The following is a 21,592-nucleotide window of genomic DNA, read 5'->3' on the forward strand; positions in this document are numbered from 1 at the left end:
GTCGCATTTGAAAAAAATCTAATTATCATTAAAAGATCAGATACATACATAGGGGCCAAAAAATCGGATTTGGGTCACTTCAGGCTGCAGTCTGAATGCAGCCTCTGTTTCCTTCTTCCACAGCCACATCAATCGCCTTTAACTTAAAAGCTGCATCATCTGCATTTCTTCGTGTGTTTTCCATGAGGAGGGTGTGTGTATGAAGCGTAAAATAACTGTTCAAAACACAATCAAACGAGCATCTTCCTCGGCGCATCATCAATGTCTCTCCTCGTGCTCTACTGCACATGTCTCCTGCAGAAAGAGCCTTCATGTCATTGTCTTGGAGGATTTCAGCAGATTTCAGACTCTCTTGGGGGCGGGGTTAGTTCTGTCAATCAGGTATGAGTAGATGTCCAGCTACTGAAGTTTGAGACGTTTCTTCTAGTCATTTACACATACGGGTAAGACGTATCCCCCTCACTAATGTTCATTTATCATCATAACTTTTGTGATCACACGGCGATAAACAATTTGAGTGCACTGACAATATCGCGAGGTAGTGTAGCAGCTTCATGTGAACCCTGGATCCATGTGTAAATCGCACAGACAGCTGCGTTTTCTGCACTGAGGCTGCACATGTCCGCTGTGTTGATAAACCATAGACTGTATATATGAATGGACAATGTGCCAAACAAAGAATCTGTCCATATATCTGCCGCATCGTTTTATTAGCCGCAAAGTTCAAAATGTGAGAAAAAAAGTAGCAGCTTATAGTCCGGAAATTACGGTAGTCAATTAACTGATCAATAGTGTCTTAATAACATCTGTCTCCAAAGCGACAAGCAGGTGGCAGACCCTCCACCAGAAAACTTACATAGTTCAAATTTGAAGAAGCAGGATTTTAGTTAAGGCCTCTGATTTGACAATTTAATGCTGATTGCATATGTTTTTATTTGTTTTTATGATGTTTTTTATGTCTTTTTTATTCTGTGAAGCACTTTGAATTCCTTTGTTTATGGACTGTGTTATACAAATAACTTTGCCTTGCCTGCTGTGGTTCCTGTGCACCACCTTATCTGATTATGGGTCTATAACCAGATTACATCAGGCCACTGGGTTCATTAAAATTATAGGCTATTCTCGTCCAGGTTTAACAGTGCTATTTTAGTCTGAATGTGCCGAGTCAATGGTTGGCGGTGGTAGGAGATGACACAGACCGTATATATGAATGAACATACAGTGGTAACGCACAAGTCGCCGTGATCCAAATAGAAAGTGCGCCAAGGGCTCCTCTGGCTCCTTCAGACTCTGGCTCCCATTGACTTACACTTGAACACTGTCACACCTTTCTCTGTAAAATGTCTCAAAATGTTTGTACTACCCACTCTACATGATCCACAGTTTTTGATTTCACTATTTTGTCTCTAAATCAACATAAGAACGTAAATAATGGACCAATCAGATGCCTTCATTCCCAGACATCGCTCCCGCCAACTTTAGCAACAGGTCTGATTGACAGCTAGCGCGTTTCGTTGCCAAGTAAGCCCCCTTCCCGCTTTCCTGCCCCTTTCTCCGTCAGGCACAGACATATACGTTTATCCAATAACAGCACGACTTTTCCGGGGCTTTTAAAAAATGGATCAAGGTATTTAATAAAACTATGAATGGACCCCTGCCATTTAGCTTGTGGTTTTAACTGTGTTGGCTGATTGTTTGTCAAGGTCTAACAACTTTAATTGTTGTTGTTGTTGTACAATGGCACAGATTGGCAGACACTTTTTGGTCAGTCAGCACCAGAAACTGTATAAATGGACATGTCTAACCCACAAACCGCCACACTCCAAAGGAAGGAAGTGAGCATGGGGGCGCTTCTGGTTTCCAATTGACTTTACATAAAAAAAATTGTCAGCCCTCTCGATGAAATTACTGCAGTGAGTCTCATCATTTTGGTCTTAAAACGTTCATGTTAACCCGTTCCACATAATGCTGTTTTATTTATTTCACAATTTTGTCTGTAATTCCTTAGCCAGACTGACACCATGTAGTGCCTCCACTCAGTTTCATTTCTCTCCAGTGACTAGGTCAGTAATCAGAATACACTAGACGGTTTGCAAGAATCCCGGAAGTTGTAGACCGCGCACCGGCCAATCAGCGAAGAGCTGTGAAGCCATGACGTCAAACTCAAGCTCCTTTTTAAGGTACAACACAACAGTAAACAAAGCGGTCGAGATGGATGTAGACGAAGACAGACATTCTGTGTTGGCAACGATTCCAGAGATCGAGGACTTAAAGCCGGAACAAAGAGAATGTTTGGTGAATTTTATCAAGGGGAAAGACGTTATTGCCCTTCTTCCTACGGGATTTGGCGCATTACATACGTCACGACCAAATAGCAGCGACTGGTTAAATAAAAAAGTACCTGCCTACCGTCAAGCGAACGAATCCTAATGCTGCGTGGTCAGACGGTTTCCACGAAGTGAAACCGCTGATGAATCAGGCTAGTAATTCCTATTCCTAATATGAAACTCTATATTCTCTCGTATAACTGCTAGCCTCGTGAGCTTCATTTGACTGGATCTGAACCCCACAGTCCTTTATTCTACTTCTTTATGCAGTCTATGGTCAGACCCAGGGCAGTCTATATGAATGTACTGGAAGGCAACTTTACATGTAAAAGAAAATCTATGTAAAACCTATGCATCATTACAGTCTCACCATTTGTCAGAGCTTGGGACTAGCACACTCACTTCACTTGTCTTGTATCCTCCTGTAGCAGCTTCAAGGTGATTTTGCATCTGATAAATTTGTAATTTCGCCCAGGCGTCGCGTACCTGACAATTGGTGAAAGATGAACCCTCATTTGTATTCTAGTGCGTCCGCGTGCTTTCCACCAGAAGGATGTCTCCATAAAGTTAATAATAGTCATTTACGAGGCGCATTTCGGAGACGCATTGACTGTCAGCCGTTTTCAGGATAATGAAGCAATACCACTCCTCACGTGAACCCGCTCAGCCTGTCAGATAAATGTGCAGAAGACCTATTAAGTAACACAAGCCATTTAAATCCCGGAGACAGTGCTGCGTCACTCCACCATACAAGCATGGCCGCCCTGTGACCTCCGCTGACACCGTCCATATGGCGCGGACAATGGCGAGACGCGCCGAGACGAGGACGAGAGGCGGTGAAGCGGCAGGTATAACGGTCCGAGGCACATGTTGTCCCGAAAACACTTTGATCCCCCGTCCCTCGAGAGAGCTGTCTCATTAGGGCACAAGACAAACCCCCAAAACAAAGCACATGGTGAAGGCTAAATCTAACACGAAGGCTAAAGCGGCGCTAACTGCTGATTTTGCCCAATTAGGAGATTTGAAGAGGTTTAGAGTCACCCTGCAATGTGAAAAGATAATTAATTTTTTAAATAAGTCTCAGCATTAGAGGGATAAGCTGTGATTTTTAAGATTTAAGGCATAGTAGGTTAAGGCTGTGAATTTTCATCGCAATTTCGATTTGTGTGTCAAAACAATCTCAAAACTCACATAATCGAGTTGAAACCAACCTTAAAGCTTAACCATTTATTTTGTGATTTTTTACATAAAGTATATTTATTTTATTTTTTAATATAGAGATTGTAGAACAGCTGGACATATAGTTTATTTTGGATATATTTATGTTTTTCTATGCCTTATTTCATGTTTAAAGTATATTTTATTCATTTTATGTTTTATACATCACAAAACTGCTCTAAGATACATATTTGTAGCCTATATTTATTGTCAATTTGAAAGTTTTGTATGAAATTATCAATAATCAAGTGTTTTTTTTTGAGAGAAATGGTGAACAAATGTATTGTGTAACAAAAGAATAATAGTTTGAATAACCGTGATTTCAATATTGACCAAAAATAATCGTGATAATGATTTTTTCCATAATTGAGCAGTTCTTTAATAGGTATTAAAAAGCTTGTTTTGAGCTAAAAAAAATAATCTGATGATTTACAATGTAAGTTAAATAAATACGAGGAGTAATTCTGTGCACAGACATGCTACTAAATAACAACATTTGAGACAATTTTCAAATTTCTTCAAAAAACAAAAAAACAAAAAAACGAAACAAAAACTGTGAGCAATATTAGGGTTTGGTTTTGGTCTTCCGTGTGATGAATAGATATTTCATACTACTTCAGTACTCAATATTTTTATTAATTTTGCATGTTACAATATTTAAAGTATTTGATATATTGTCCACTGTTAGTTTAGAATAATAAAAAAGTTGTAAATGTTCCACAATATGACATTAAACTTGCCTAATGCCCGTGGTGACAAACAGATTTGTACCACCAGGCTAAATTACGAGTCAGGTCTGTGGAGAGGTGACTGTGCCCACAGTAAGAATGCATGTACTGCATGCAAGAATGTACAACTCTTCATTTTAATCAACGTAAGATAAGTTTAATTCCATAATTTGAAACTTCCAAGCAAACGTCAACATTATGAAGTGAAAGAAGGGAAAATATTGCCAAAGTCTGATTGTTATTGACTTTATTCACTTATTCCTAAAATCGCACTTTCTTTGTGAAAATGGAGAATTTGAGAAATGTTTTGCTGCTAAAATACGACATAAAGTTGACTGATTTGACAAAAATGTTCATTGTTCGTGTATAAAAAAAAGTCAACACTGCCCCGATTCTCTGCGAGGCGTGAAAACCGCTTTGTAATCTGTGCAGAATTTATCTGATTTCATGCAAAATAATCCAACCCAAATGACGAAGATTCCACCAATGGCAACTTCCAGAATAAGGTGAATAATACTGACCTCCCAGTGGCTGAAGACGAGCTGGGGACTGGCCAAACCGCTGGTCCTTTTGCGGATTTCGTCAGCGAAGCCAAAGCTCTCAGCGACGGGCAGGATGGCCTTAATGATGAACATGTCCGTGCCCTCCTTCATCTCCTCCTGCACCACACGCCCTTCACGCTTACCCAGGACGCCGTACACCCGCCCTGGGAACAAGAAAATCAAAGTTAGTCATGAAAATACATGAACAAACCTGTAAAAAAAAAGAGAACATTACAATAATATGTGTTTGTGTAGCTTTAAAGATGCATTGTGTAAATTTTCTGGTAGAGGGCCTGCCACCTGTTTGCCTGGAATGTTCCACAGTGTCACATTAAAGTTCTCTAACTCCATGGAGACAGACAAGTGGCACGATCAAGTAAGTTACAGGTAAGATCTGTGTTTTTCAAGGTATTTCTTTAGCAATAAAAACAGCTGTAATTGAATAAATGCTGGATAGATGGTAAATGTCACACTGTGGCACATCCGAGGTAAAACAATAGGCTCTATTCACGCTTACGTCACAAACCAAAACTTCCGGTACAGATCCCGACACTGGGCTCGCTTACGACTATGACAAAAACCCACTGAACAAAATGTGATCAGTGGTAAAATGAAGACTGCATACGTATGTGCTGTTTGGAATCATCTTGAATTTGGCGTCCTCATGTACCCAGTGCGCTCGGAGTTGTGCGTCAGTGGGGAAATGATGAAAAGGTTGGTTGCAATTATTGAGTAGTCAAACATAACGGAACGCTACAATGACGTGGAGATGAAGAAAACTGGGCCATTTTCTAATTTTTCCCAGATTTTGTCAGATTTACTACCGCGAACAAAGCCCGCTGGAAGTTGTCATCGCGTCTTCCTGGTTTGTGACGTAAGCATGAATAGAGTTTATAATTTCCATAGAGACAAGCAAGCGGCAGTAGCCAGGCTGGCGCCACCTAGTGCCTCCCCTCAATTTCATTTCTCTCCAGCGACTAGGTCAGGAATCGGAATACACTAGACCACAGGTGTCAAACATAAGGCCCGGGGGCCAGATCCGGCCCTCCAAGACCTTTAATGTGGCCCTTGGGTGATTTTCTACTAAAATATTTTAATTTCTATTAAAATATTGTTAATTTTCTGCGGTGCTGAGCAGAGCAGCGTCTCCAGCGTCTCTGTACGTGGCCCCTCCCACCAGAGCAACACAAATGAAGACTTGTCTCTTTCCAAACGCTCTTAAAGGACGATCGTTTTGACTCTTGACCGTGACACCCTCATCAACAAAATGTCAAAAAAGTGGAGCCGAGTGCAGGATTTTCCAAGAAAAATTTACTTATTCCTATTTGCATACAAGTTAATGTTAAAACATTGTGTTGAAATTGAATTTTTCTTAAAGTTTCAGGTTGTTCATAATATTATAATATTATAATAAGAAAGAGTTCATCAATTAAAAAAGATTTCTATAATAGATTTCCTTTTGTCTGCACAAATATTTGAACTTATTGTTATGTTTGGGGTATATGTGCCATGAGTTTTTCTGATCCGGCCCCTTTGGGATCAAAGTAGGTTGGATACGGCCCCCGGACCAAAATGAGTTTGACACCTCTGCACTAGACGGTTTGCAAGAACCCCGGAAGTTGTAGACCGCACACTGGCCAATCAGCAAAGAGCTGTGAAGCCATGACGTCAAACTCAAGCGTCTGTCTGGGTCCCTTTTGTGGTACAGCACAACAGTAAACAAAGCGGTCGAGATGGATGTAGACGAAGACAGACATTCTGTGTTGGCTATGACTCCTGAGATCGAGGATTTAAAGCTGGAACAAAGAGAATGTTTGGTGAATTTTATCAAGGGGAAAGACGTTATTGCCCTTCTTCCTACGGGATTTGGAGCATTACATACGTCACGACCAAATAGCAGCAATTGGCTAATTTAAAAAAGTACCCGCCTACCGTCAAGCGAACGAATCCTAATGCTGCGAGGTCAGACGGTTTCTACAAAGTGAAAACGGCTGATGAATCAGGCTAAGCGGCACACCCTACATCAGAAGAGTTACACACATGCACCTTTAACTTTTATCCATGGGTGGGTTTCAGAAAGATAAAAATGAAGGAAATTAACAGTTTAAAACTACTTTATATCTTTCAAACGGGAAAAAGTCTTAACAGGAAGCTGAAGTCCATGAATAGGTACAATAGAAGTAACTGATATGATAATTGTTCTGTATTATCTTAAATAGTTAAAAATGGCCCAGTTGGTAAAAAATCAATGCAAGAATAGTTTGTTTAGCTTGAACTTTTATCCATGGGTGGGTTTCAAAATGATAAAAATGAAAGGCCATTGTGCCATAACGATTAAGCATTTAAAAACATTATACTCTTTCAAATGGGAAAAAGTCTCAAAATGTTGCATATAACAGGAAACTGAAATCCATAAATAAGGACAATAAAAGTAACTGATATGGCTGTTGTTCTGAAGCGCACTACTACTTCAAATAGGACAGATCTTTCTCCATTCACACAGTGGGGTCGAATGCTTCTGGATTACAGCCTTTTTCCTTACATAGAGATTGTCTTTAAGGTAAGGTTAAGGTACACATTAACTTTATTGTCCCTGTAGAGAAATCTGTCCTCTGCATTTGAGTAGATTTGCAAATTATTCAGAATTCAGTTCACAGTGCATATTTAAAAAAAAAAAAAAATATTAGGAGAGTAACACTGAGGAGGAGAGAAGTATCTCAAGTGGAGCTAAACTAAGGCTACGTTCAGACTGCAGGGCTTAACGCTCAATTTGGATTTTTTTTGTGAAATCCGATGTTTTTGCGAGGTCGTTCACATTTCCAATTAAATGCGGCTTGTGTGTGACTCCAGTGTGAACGTTAAACAGCCCAAAAGTGTCCCGCATGCGCACTGGAGACACGATGACGTCAACCGCAGTGAGCGTGCTCTGTGTTTACGGAAGTTGTCCAAACATGGACGTGAGCATTGAGCACCTGGAGATTTTAAAGTTCCTCTCGTACCGGAGCCAGAACATGAACAACTTACTTGTTTTAAAGAGGAGATTGAGAAGGAGAAGGACGAGGTTTTTGGCCGTGGTGTTTTGTGGGACAGCGGCAGCGACGTCTGTTGAAAGGAACGTGTGGATGTGGAGACGTAGCCAAGAGTGGTGAGTGGTGATGTGCTTCACTTCAGTGGCATGGAGTTCATTAACAATTTTCGCCGACTTCAGCGCAGAATAGTGACGTTTGTGGTTTGTTAATGACGTGTAGGTCGGATGAATGCGCTTTGGCCGTTCAGACTGAAGTCGCATGTCAAAAGATCAGATATGTATCGGTTTTAGGAGCACATATCAGAGTGTCCTGGGTCACATTTGAAAAAATCGGATCTGTGTCGTTCAGACTGTCATTAAAAGATCAGATACAGGTCACATAGGGGCCAAAAAATCGGATTTGGGTCACTTCAGGCTGAAGTCTAACAGAATCCCTTTCAGAACATGATTGTAGAGGTTTAACAACAAACACCCTATAGATGTAGCACCCTGTAACATATAAGTAAATAAGTAAGTAAGTTTTTTATTTATATAGCACTTTTCACAGACATATGTCACAAAGACGCTTCACAGAGCATTATTCATTCACTCCATACCCAGTTAAGTTACTATTATAGCCACAGCTGTCCTGGGGCAGACTGACGGAAGCACGGCTGCCAATCTGCGGTCCCTCTGACCACCAACATCACTCACACACACACCACTTTCATACTAGGCAATATGGGTGAAGTGCCTTGCCTAAGGACACAATGGCAGCTTTTGTGACTGGTGCCTCACTGTGGTACTTGATTTTCTCAGTGGTCTCCCATCCAAATACTAACCAGGCCTGGCCGTGCTTAGCTTCCGAGCTCTGAAGGGATCAGACTTGGACAAGCTGGTAAGGCTACAAATATAAGGCCATAAATCATATATTTCTTTCCCAGAAAACAGATAACTCCACTCTCAAAACTCTGGACTGCCGCTTGTTACTGGAGTTCAGCTGCCATGTTCTTGTGTTATGGAATCAGAGAAACAGAGGAATATGAAATAAATGATCATATTGAAAATACTGGCACAAGTAGGATAATCCAAGTAAACAATTTTTAAATATACAGTATAATTAAAAAGCCTGAGCTGCAACAAATAAATAGCAGAATAAATCAATCATTAGCCAGAGAAGTTACTTATTCTTAGCCTGATTCTTCAGCCAGTTTCACTTTGTGGAAACCGTCTGACCTCGTCACATTAGGATTCATTCGCTTGACAGTAGGCGAGTACTTTTTGGTTGTGACGTATGCAGTGTTGGGAAGGTGACTTTTAAAATGTATTCCCCTACAGATTACAGATTACATACCTCAAAATGTAGTTTGTAACGGAATCCATTAAGTTACTTAAAGTGAGTAACGTAATCTGAATACTTTGGATTACTTGATTTTCTGTAGAGAAGCAAAGATGAGGAAATCTTCACATAAGAAGTTTTGTCTGATAAAAGAAAATAAAAAGCCCAGACTTTCCTTAACCATATTAAAAATATTATTGATAGAAGAAGAGGAGACATGGTCACCGCGGCATGGTTTAGTCCTGTTAAATCCTGGTTTAGACCTGGTTTAGTCCTGGTTTAGACCTGGTTTTAGACCTGGTTTTAGACCTGGTTTAGACCTAGTTTAGACCTGGTTTTAGACCTGGTTTTAGACCTGGTTTAGACCTAATTTAGACCTGGTTTTAGACTTGGTTTAGACGTGGTTTAGAACTAGTTTAGACCTGGTTTTAGACCTGGTTTAGACCTGGTTTAGACCTGCTTTTACACCTGCTTTAGTGTCCAGCAATGAGTGGAATTACGAGGGGGGGGGGGATATAGCCCAAATGTAAATGTAAAAAATCAGGAAACTACCACAGTGTAATCCATTTATTTCAACAAAGTAACTGTAATCCAATTACCACTCACTGAAACAATAACTGTAACTGAATACAGTTACTCATAATTTGTACTCTGATTACGTACGGTACATGTAATCTGTTACTGCTGAACACTGGACGTATGTAATGCACCATTAATGGGGCTAACTGGTATATTAAGCTTTTCCCAAATCCTGTAGGAAGAAGAGCAATAACGTCTTTCCCCTTGATAAAAATTCACCAAACTTTCTCTTTGTTCTGACTTTAAATCCTCCATCTCAGGAATCGTTGCCAACACAGAATGTCTGTCTCTTCGCTGATTGGCCTGTGCCCCAACTCGCACTTCCAGGGTTCTTGCAAACCACCTAGTGCACTGTATTCTGATTCCTGACCTAGTCCCTGGAGACAAATGAAACTGAGCGGAGGCACTATTTGGCACCAGCCTGGCTAATTTATTCTAACCTCTACAGCTCAAATCTCATGATTGACAGTACAGAAAAATCACTAAAATCTCCCCACTATTACAAAGAAACTATACACACAATAAATACTGAGCCCCAAAATATGTTGCTCCAGCTTCGTTGATACTATAATTATTACCAACAATAGACTCTTAGCAGGCTGGAGTGGTACTTGGATGTATAAATATATAGTAGTACTCTTCAATGCAGGGCCACACAATCTCCACAGATTATACTATATGATATAAAATACATATATTAGACTATTCAGACAGATATTTAAAGCACTGACTTACAGAGCTGTGTCAGAATCAAAAAAGCGACTTGGATGAGGTGGTGAATCATCCAATCTGAAAACTTTTATCCAGTTGAAAGAATTAAAGTTTCTCTTGCAATATATCGTACTGAAATGGTGCTAAAAGTTCATATGACTGTTAAAACCACAGTTAACATTAGTGATTTTACTAAAAGTCTTGTCTATTTTTTTTCAATTTTGTATAATATTGGTGACATTTATAATTTTATTTCCTGGAGATGTCGACAGACTAATAATAAAGTGTTACTCAAATGTGTGAATGAAACAAAACACAACTCCAAATCTGTTTTTAAGGAGATAACAAGATGTAAAGCTCAATTTTGTGTAACACAGGACCTTTATTAATTTTTGCAGTTATTATATGTTTTTTTTTCTGTTATTGTAAACTCTAATTGTAAGTAGTTTATTCAATTGCATCATATTCATTTGCTCACTATCTGAATTGAAATCCTGTTTAACTTCGTGGCTACATTTATCTGTCTTTGATTCGGCTGATGGAGCATTGGCGCGGGTAACGAGCTGCTGTGACCAATCAGAGCGCGGGAGACTTCGTTTACCAACACGCTAAAAGCTAAATGGCATTTCAGGCCTCATTTTCAGACTAATGACTTCAACAGCACCAGCGTTTAGGGAGAATTAGCCGATACGGGAGCAGAAAGGGCAGACCTTCTAACCACTCCAAATCTGCAGCCTGTGGTTCAGTGTCTGACGTGGTAGAAGTAACAGAGACGGACAGGAGCGATTTGAAACTGTTACCATTAATTAGGTTTAAAGGTGCACTGCGCAACTTTTCTGGTGGAAGGTCCGCTACATCCTGGTCTTCATGGGGATGTTATTCAGTGCGTTTACATGCACAAATGTATCCCGGTTATGGCAGTATTCCTGGTACTGCGTATACATGCCCTCTGAGAAACTGATGTACTGCCTGATTTATCTGTCTGACCTTGCAGCGTTGGAATTCGTTTGTTAGACTGTAGGCGGGTACTTTTTTATTTAACCAATCGCTGCTATTTGGTCGTGATGTATGTAATGCGTAGCTAACGGGACTAACTGGTATATTAAGCGTTTCCCAAATCCTGTAGGAAGAAGGGCAATGACGTCTTTCCGTTTGATAAAAATTTGCCAAACATTCTCTTTGTTCTGACTTTAAATCCTTGCTCTAGGGAATCATTGCCAACACAGAATGTATGGCTCTTTGCTGACTGGCTGATGCCCAAACTCGCACGTCCGGGATTCCTGCAAACCGTTTAGTGTATTCCGATTTCTGACCTAGTCGCTGGAGAGAAATTAAATTGAGCAGAGGCATTAGATGGCGCCAGCCTGGCTACCTGTGTACATGATCAAATCGTAGTATCGCGGTTGCTTGACATAATCTTACAAATGTGCAAGCGCAAAAATTATATATTTAATAAACCAGGAAAAACACAAACAAGCCATGAGCTCCTTTGGCATAGGAACCTTGAGAGTTTCCTAACCAGCAGTAAGGAGTAATGAGGTATCCCACAATCCACTGCGCAGATCAAACCAAAAGTTTCCAAACACTGTACAAGTTCTACACTGCAGCAGACTCTTATTTAAAATCTTCTGCATAAATAAACTCAACTTTACAACATATAAACCATAACCACTATAGAGCCACATCAGCCCGTTTGAGATTATAATGTGTTTATTGCATCTTTGCACATTTGTTTACGTTTTATATCAACGAAACTTAAAACCGCATGGCTCATTTACATAAACTAATGCGCTGAAAAAAAACAGCTCGCTCCTTGTGAGCTGCTGCGGTTCAGCTTCAGACTAAGGGACATGACTCAGTGGATCATACAGTATATGTTCTTTCTGTGGCAGAGGGATGTGCTGATGATGGTGACTCTGTTCTGTGCGTGTCTCGCGGTGGAGATGGTTCATTTGTAACTTTTCAGAGATCATACCTGCGTAGGTCATACTCACAGCTCTTCAGTCATTTCACTCATGTATGGTCACTTTAATTATGTTGGTCACTTTATTTATGTTGGATACTGTTACGATGAAAAGACTGAAAAGTGTTTGTCTTTTGGTCGCATGCGCACTCAACATTACGCTGCAGTAACCAGGATACTGTGTACACATGCCACAGTATCCCCGTTACTATCGGAATATACCAACTACAATATCCCCGTTTCTCATAACCAGGATACTGCCTTATTCGGGATACTGAAACTGAAAGGATAATGTGTATACATGCATCATAACGAAACCGGGACACTCAAAAAACCTGATCATAACCAGGATACTGATGTGCATGTATACGCACTAATTGCTTGGCCTGGAATGTTCCATGGTATGACTTTAAACCAGTCCATCTAGCATGTATTCATTACATATGTTTCTGTGCTGTGACCTGTTTTGTCTCCCTTGTGAGAGACAGTGTAGGTTTAATCTATACTGTGGAACATTCTAGACAAACCAATAACATTTCCAAGGAGCGAAGCAAACGGTGGACCTTTAACTAGAAATATTACACAGTGCAGCTTTAACTTTGGAGCTCGTCAATTCAATAAAAGTGACTGGCAAATATGTATTTTTTTTTTTTCATCTTGTAATCATAAGTTTCTTATTATCTGCAACATTTGAGGACTTTTTTTCTTAATCCAAAGACATATTGTAGTATTTTCAGGGTACCCCCAGGTTAGACAACACTTAAATGAAAATTAAGACCAACACTGCACCCTTTATATGGGCGAAAAACACCAGATCCAATTCTAATAATGACCAATCCACTCCAGAGAGAGAATATAAAACAGAGTGTATAAAACAGCAAATGAGTTTTCCTTCACCGTACTGATTGTTTACTCATTGCCGCCGGTGCCAGAAACCAAAATATTGTTTGCACATACTCCAAATTGTTGTTTTTGTTGTTGTTTTTTACTCCTCCCTCCATTTAACTTTGCACTGCAGCCCGGTTGAGTATACAACAAAAAATAAGCTAATGAAATTTAAGACCTTTGTTAAAAAATAATTAAAAAATAAGGTAACACTTTATAATAACTACACCTTATTTAGCCTTAATAAAGCATGAACAAAGACTTAATTATTAATGATTCACGCTTAGTAACTCCTTAATTACTACCTGAATTAGCACTTAACTTGCACTTAATTTGCCTGTGCTGTAAATAGTTACTCATAAGTATTTCTTACTTAATTACTCATGAACTAACCTGTTACGTGTGCATTTGTAAATGTATATTTAAGTACAAATTTGAGCATTTATTAATGATTAGTAAGCCATGAGAGAATGATTTACTAGTAATGCATTATTGTTTCTCTGGAATTTGACAAACCTTAACAAACGCTTAATAAAACATAATTAGTCTTCACTTTAGAAAAGTTCTCAGAAAAACTTAACTAACAGATAACAGCTGCCTGAATTATCATTGCATTGTATTATTAGTAAATCATTCTCTCATAGCTTACTAATCATTAATAAATGCTCAAATGTGAACTTAAATATACATTTGTAAACCTGCAAATGGTTAGTTCATGAGTAATTAAGAAGTATTGAGTTACTATTTACAGCACAGGCGAATTAAGTGCAACTTAAGTGCTAATTCAGGTAGTAATTAAGTAGTTACTAAGCGTGAATCATTATTAATTAAGTCTTTGTTCATGCTTTATTAAGGCTAAATAAGGTGTAGTTATTATAAAGTGTTACCAAAAATAAGACTTGGACAGCATAATTTAAGACTTTTTAAGGCCTTAATTTAGGAACATGAAATTTAAGACCTTTTTAAGACTTTTAAGACCCTGTGGCTACCCTGGATTTTGTTTTAAAATCGTACAATCACTAGGGCAACAGTCCTAATTTCTAATCATTCTGAACACCCAAGCTCTATGGAGTGTGACTTAACTAAAGCTATTGGACTTCATTCAGAACAATCTAATACAATTTAGTTCATTTATTATTTAAATAAAAAGTCATTTGCACACAAAACTCTTTACCAATCCCAAGTTTTTAAGTTCCCAGTGCCCTGAGCTTTTCATGTATTTAGAGTTGGAAAGTGCTCAAAACAATACACAGACTTATAGTTTTAACTGTATGGAGATATACATTATTTATTTTTACTCCTTATTAAAATCTAATTTACACCAACAGGGAGCAGAATCTGGTTGTTTGATTTAAATATGAAACTAAACAACAAACGACAGCAGTAAAATGGCCGCCTTCAGACTCGCCTCATTAGCACATTATCCAAACTGCTCCGACTGCTGCAAAAGCCTCATGTTGTGAACAGCATGAGCAGGAAACTAGTGAGGGCTCCTGGCTGAGTTAATGCTGTATTTTTACTGACTAAAACTGGCAATACAAAATGATGTGCAATTACAAGTAAAAAGACCAAAAGGTGAAAACTATTTCCACCTCTGTGTTGTGCTTTGGTCACTGGTGTGAGAGAGAGGGCAGCTCACACAGCAGAGATGAACTTTTGATTTACCCACGAGCACCAATCTGATACTGGGATTGGACTTCGGTGCTGATCCTGAAACATTTGCAAGATCGGATGTTGGCTTCCAAATATCGATTCCTGGTCAACTGTAAGTCCCCAGAGAATCAGACTCAAACACTGGGGTGATGGGGCTTTTTCTGTCGCTGGCCCCAGACTCTAGAACAAACTGCCCCGTGACAGAGGCAGCGTTATCATTAGGCAACAGTCAGTGTTGGGAAGGTGACTTTTAAAACGTATTCCCCTACAGATTACAGATTACATACCCCAAAATGTAGTTTATAACGTAATCCATTAAATTACTTAAAGTGAGTAACGTAATCTGAATACTTTGGATTACTTGATTTGCTGTAGAGAAGCAAAGACGAGGAAATCTTCACATAAGATGTTTTGTCTGATAAAAGACAATGAAAGGGCCGAGTTTTACTTAACAGTATTAAAAATATTATTGGTAGAAGAGGCACGGTCCACACAGCATGGTTTAGTCCTGTTAAATCCTGGTTTAGACCTGGTTTAAAACTGGTTTAGTCCTGGTTTAGTCCTGTTTTAGACCTGGTTTAAAACTGGTTTAGTCCTGTTAAATCCTGTTTAGACCTGTTTTAGACCTGTTTTAGACCTGGTTTAGTCCTGGTTTAGACCTGGTTTTAGTCCTGGTTTTAGTCCTGGTTTTAGTCCTGGTTTAGTCCTGGTTTAGTCCTGGTTTAGTCCTGGTTTAGACCTGGTTTTAGACCTGGTTTTAGACCTGGTTTAGTGTCCGGCAATGAGTGGAATTACCGAGAAAAAAAAAAAGAAAAAAAAAGAAAAAGGGATATAGTCCCAAATGTGAAAACAGGAAAATACCGCCGTGTAATCCATTTATTTCAACAAAGTAACTAATCCAATTACCACTCACTGAAACAGGAACTGAATACAGTTACTCATAATTTGTATTCTGATTATGTAACTCTGGTACATGTAATCTGTTACTCCCCAACACTGGCAACAGTAGGCGGTTGCTTAGGGCCCCCAAACCTGAAGGGGCCCCCCAACCAATTGCCCTCAGTGCCACTAATGACCAAAGCCTTAGAGTAATTTGATTTTCTCTCAATTATGGCATTAAATGAGAGAAGTTTACTTTTAAAACACTATCAAAATAGTCTTAGAACAGAAAATTACCCTTACAGAAAAATGTAAAAATGGGTAAGGTACAAACCCGAGGCAAGTAGTGATTACTTTGCCCTGACGAAGACCATCTTGCGTCCCTTCTTGTAATAAAGGACTTTTAATATACTTAGTCGGAGCAACATGTTTCTGTAAGGGTAATTTTCTGTTCTAAGACCGTCTTAACCCTCGTAGAGCACCTGTACTGTTATTTTTTTTACTCTTTTAAGACCCAGTGAAGCGCTCTACCTCTCTTGCTTTATCAAACTATCAAAATAGTATCTGATTGCCAAGTCTATTTTACCCATCAATGCATTCCCCCCTTGGTTATCGAGTAGCTGACTAACTAATAAGACAAGTTTCCAATTGTTACGACCCAGCTCACTTGGTGTGAGGGAAGTAACAAAAAAAAATCAAGGGTAACACTTTATAATAACTACACCTTATTTAGCCTTAATAAAGCATGAACAAAGACTTAATTAATAATGATTCAGGCTTAGTAACTACTTATTTAGTACCTGAATTAGCACTTAACTTGCACTTAATTCGCCTGTGCTGCAAATAGTTACTCATAAGTATTTCTTACTTAATTACTCATGAACTAACCTGTTGCGTGTGCATTTGTAAATGTATACTTAAGTCCAAATTTGAGCATTTATTAATGATTAGTAAGCCATGAGAATGATTTACTAGTAATGCATTATTATTTCTCTGGAATTTGACCAACCTTAACAAATGCTTATTAAAGCATAATTCGTCTTCACTTTAGAAAAGCTCTCAGAAAAACTTAACTAACAGATAACAGCTGCCTGAATTATCATCGCATTGCATTATTAGTAAATCATTCTCTCATAGCTTTACTAATCATTAATAAATGCTCAAATGTGAACTTAAATATACATTTGTAAACATGCAAATGGATTAGTTCATGAGTAATTAAGAAGTATTGAGTTACTATTTACAGCACAGGTGAATTAAGTGCAAGTTAAGTGCTAATTCAGGTAGTAATTAAGTAGTTACTAAGCGTGAATCATTATTAATTAAGTCTTTGTTCATGCTTTATTAAGGCTAAATAAGGTGTAGTTATTATAAAGTGTTACCAAATCAAGATGTTAAATGGAATAAATTAAATAATGTTTAATTAACAGGGTTGTAAATGGTAAATTAACAAAACAGACTAAAATATGGGCGGCGGTAGCTCAGTTGGTAGAGCATTCGCCCATTGATCTGAAGGTCGGCGGTTCGAATCCAGCTCTCAACATAAACATTATAGGTTGAGCGGTCAGATCCACTGACCCACAGGTTGGCTGGTGTGATTCCAGCTCCCACAGATGAATGCTGCCGTTGTGTCCTTGAACTTAACCCACCTTGCCCACAGTGTCTGTGTACACTGGTGTATGAATGTGTGTGTGAATGGGTGAGTGGTTCCTTGTTGTAAAGTGCTTTGAGTGCCTTGAAGGTGGAAAAGCGCTATAGAAAAATGTGACCATTTACCAATATACAGAAAACACTCTAAACTAAGAAACAAAACAACATACAACGAGTTTTGTGGCACAAAACGGGTCACGCAGGCTCACACAAAACGAGTGATTAAACTAAGGGACACACACAAAACTAAAACACAAATTCCCCAAATTAAACCACAAAAGCCCAAAAACAAAATTGAGTGACAAATAACAGAAGACACAAAACAGAACTAAACTACAGAACTAGACACACACACGAACACAAGCACAAAATGGCAAACTACCCTAATTCAAATAGAGATGTGCATGTCTCCAGAAGAATGGGGGAAAAGAGACAATAAAAAAAAACAAAAAAAAAACTAACTCCACCAATGTCCCTCGATATGTGCATCATTACAGACTTTGGCCTATTTAAATCCAAGCTCAAAACTCATCTATTCAGACCGGCTTTTGTAATGCAGTGACATTTGTTTTATTTCATTGTTTAATCTTTTCAGTGTTTTTATATTGTGTTGGTTTTATTGGAAAACACTTTGGTCACCTTTAGTGTTGTAAAATTGATTGGTTGGACATGAGGTTGTGTACTTAATTGAATTTTGATCGCAATTTTGATTTGTGCATTAAACGTTGAAAGGATTTAAAGCTTAACAAAGTTTATTGTTATTATTGATGGATTTTTTTTTTTTTATATATATATAAAGTATATTTATTTTATTTTTTAAATATAGAGATTGCAGAACAGCTGGATATTTTGTTTATTTTGGATACATCTATGTTTTTCTATGCCTTATTTCATGTTCAAAGTATATTTGATTCATTTTGTTTTATACATCGCAAAACTGCTCTAAGGTACATATTTATATTAATTTTCAATTTGTAGGTTTTGCATGAAATTATCGATAACAAAGTGTTTTGTTTTTTGTTTTTTGAGAGAGAGAGAAATGCTGAATAAATGAAAAAATAATCATTTGAATAATCGTGATTTCAATATTGACCAAAATAATCGTCATAATGATTTTTTCCATCATCGAGCAGCCCTAGTTGAATATATACGTTCATGTAATAAGATTATTTACTGATCGAAGTCCCATAATGTTTGAACTTCTGTTTAGACAAATCTGTTCTGTAGCTGAGAAATTATTATTTTAGTTTCTCTGCACTGGTCTCAGCAGATATTTAAAGGTATACCGTAGTATCGTAATCTTTATGGGAACTGAAAAAGCTGGATTTGTGCATCTCTACTCAGCAGGGCCGACAGTACAGCTGCACATAGCACAGTGTACTGACTCGACCTGTCTGAACATTAAGACACCCATGGAAGACTTTTTCCCTCTCTAAAAAAACTACTTTTAATGTTTGATAATGATAACAAAATATCTGTAAGTGCACTGACTGTCCTTAAGGCATGAAAAATGTAACTAAAAAAAAGTCTGATAACCTGATATCCCATTTTATAACCAATGCAGATGTTGCGATCAATATCTCACAGTATGACAACGTCCACAAGTTGAAGCAAAGCTGGAGTAAAGTTCACAGATGAACTTCACTTTTATATAAAATAATTTGCAAATGTATTATTGTCTGATGTAATATAATTGGTTTTACATAATTATAATGAATTAAAATGACAACATGCAGCCATGTGTTCAGCTTCATCTCTCATCTGTTTGCACGGAGAATCAAACAAAACAAAAAACAAAGCATAATATATGAGGGACTTTTTCACTTCCAAGAAAATATATGATGTGAAATCCAACACCAATGAGTAATAAACAGTGTTGGAGAGTAACAGATTACATGTACTGGAGTTACGTAATCAGAGTACAAATTCAGTTACAGTTACTGTTTCAGTGAGTGGTAATTAGATTACAGTTACTTTGTTGAAATAAATGGATTACACAGAGGTATTTTCCTGTTTTCACATTTTGGGCTATATCCCCCCTTCTTTTTCTTTTTTTTTCGGTAATTCCACTCATTGCTGGAAACTAAACTAGGTCTAAACTCGATCTAAACCAGGTCTAAACCAGGACTAAACCAGGTCTAAACTAGATCTAAACCAGGACTAAAACCAGGACAAAAACCAGGTCTAAACTAGATCTAAACCAGGTCTAAACCAGGACTAAACCAGAACTAAAACCAGGACAAAAACCAGGTCTAAACTAGATCTAAACTAGAGCTAAACCAGGACTGAACCAGGACTAAGACCAGGTCTAAACTAGTTCTAAACCGGATCTAAACCAGGTCTAAAACAGGTCTAAACCAGGACTAAACCAGGTCTAAACTAGATCTAAACCAGGACTAAAACCAGGACAAAAACCAGGTCTAAACTAGATCTAAACCAGGTCTAAACCAGGTCTAAACCAGGACTAAAACCAGGACAAAAACCAGGTCTAAACTAGATCTAAACTAGAGATAAACCAGGACTAAACCAGGACTAAGACCAGGTCTAAACTAGTTCTAAACCAGGTCTAAAACAGGTCTAAAACAGGTCTAAAACCAGGTCTAAACCAGGATGAAATCAGGACTAAAACCAGGTCTGAACTAAATCTAAACCATGCCTAAAACCAGGACAAAAACCAGGTCTAATCTAGATCTAAACTAGAGCTAAACCAGGACTAAAACAGGACTAAACCAGGACTAAGACCAGGTCTAAACTAGATCTAAAACAGGTCTAAAACCAGGTCTAAACCAGGTCTAAACCAGGACTAAACCAGGACTAAACCAGGTCTAAACTAGATCTAAAACAGGTCTAAAACCAGGTCTTTGCTACTCTACAGCAAATCAAGTAATCCAAAGTATTCAGATTACGTTACTTACCTTAAGGAATTTAATGGATTACGTTACAAACTACATTTTGGGGTATGTAATCTGTAATCTGTAGGGGAATACATTTTAAAAGTCACCTTCACAACACTGCTAATAACTCAAGCTGACGTTTTGAGATCCTCTCCTTTTGGTCTGTGAGCCCCGCCCTTTGCTCCTGTCAGTGATGTGCGCTGATCTAAAGATGAAGTCATGGTCACTGTCAGGAAACCATCTGAACCTGCTGATGTCATCCTCCGTCAGGTCACATGATCGGACATCTGACTCCTGCTCTGCACAGGAGGGACCGGGCTGTAAAGTGCTATTGATCTGTTCTGTTGTCAACGCTCCGTCCAGGGAACCTTTTTTCACTCTTTTTTATCAAATAAGATGGAGCCTTTCAGGGAAATGACATTTACAGTTTCACACCGAGCACAAAGGGCTGTCACAATGTCAGATGTAAGGATCGCTTTGGACCATGTTATAACGATGTTCCCTCATCAAAAACATGCCTGAAGAGGGTTTTAGATGTCATTCATGCATGTTTGAGTAATCTATTGATCTCTCCTGGATCCTATTGAGCCCTTATTATATTAAGTTAATTAAAGCACATAATTTAATTCCTTTATTTAGACTTGGGCGCACACATTTTAGTAAAAATCTGAATTATTTACTTACACTTGTTCTTTTAGTTTGTTTGAGTTCGTTCACATTTCCAGTTGAATGCAACTTTTATGTGAACATTAAACGGCCCGAAAGTGTCCCGCATGCGCACTTGAGGACACGATGACGTCATCCACAGCGAGCGTGCTCTGTGTTTACGGAAGTTGTCCAAACATGGACGCGAGCATTGAGCACCTGGAGATTTTAAAGTTCCTCTCGTACCGGAGCCAGAACATGAACAACTTACTTGTTTTAAGGAGGAGATTGAGAAGGAGAAGGACGAGGTTTTTGGCCGTGGTGTTTTGTGGGGCAGTGTCCGTAGAAAGGAAGGTGTGGATGTGGAGACGTAGCCAAGAGTGGTGAGTGGTGATGTGCTTCGCTTCAGTGACACGGAGTTCGTTAACAATTTTCGCCTACTTCAGCGCAGAATAGTGACGTTTGTGGCTTGTTGATAACGCGTAGGTCGGATGAATGCGCTTTGGCCGTTCAGACTGAAGTCGCATGTCAAAAGATCGGATATGTTTCGGCTTTAGGACCACATATCCAAG

General features: G+C 38.6%; 1 protein-coding gene across 2 annotated transcripts in view; it reads right to left on the reverse strand.

Moving 5' to 3' along the window:
• Window positions 1-21,592, reverse strand: part of efl1 (elongation factor like GTPase 1) — a 310,712-nt gene that overhangs the window by 9,382 nt on the left and 279,738 nt on the right. For both annotated transcript variants that reach the window (XM_055154283.1, XM_020920850.2), the window contains exon 22: window positions 4,795-4,979. In XM_055154283.1, the coding sequence (XP_055010258.1) occupies window positions 4,795-4,979 (185 nt within the window). The remainder of the gene's footprint in view (window positions 1-4,794; window positions 4,980-21,592) is intronic.

This window comes from Boleophthalmus pectinirostris, unplaced genomic scaffold, assembly GCF_026225935.1.
Source record: "Boleophthalmus pectinirostris isolate CB_2022bp ecotype Guang Dong unplaced genomic scaffold, ASM2622593v1 HiC_scaffold_19, whole genome shotgun sequence".
Classification (NCBI taxonomy): domain Eukaryota; kingdom Metazoa; phylum Chordata; class Actinopteri; order Gobiiformes; family Gobiidae; genus Boleophthalmus; species Boleophthalmus pectinirostris.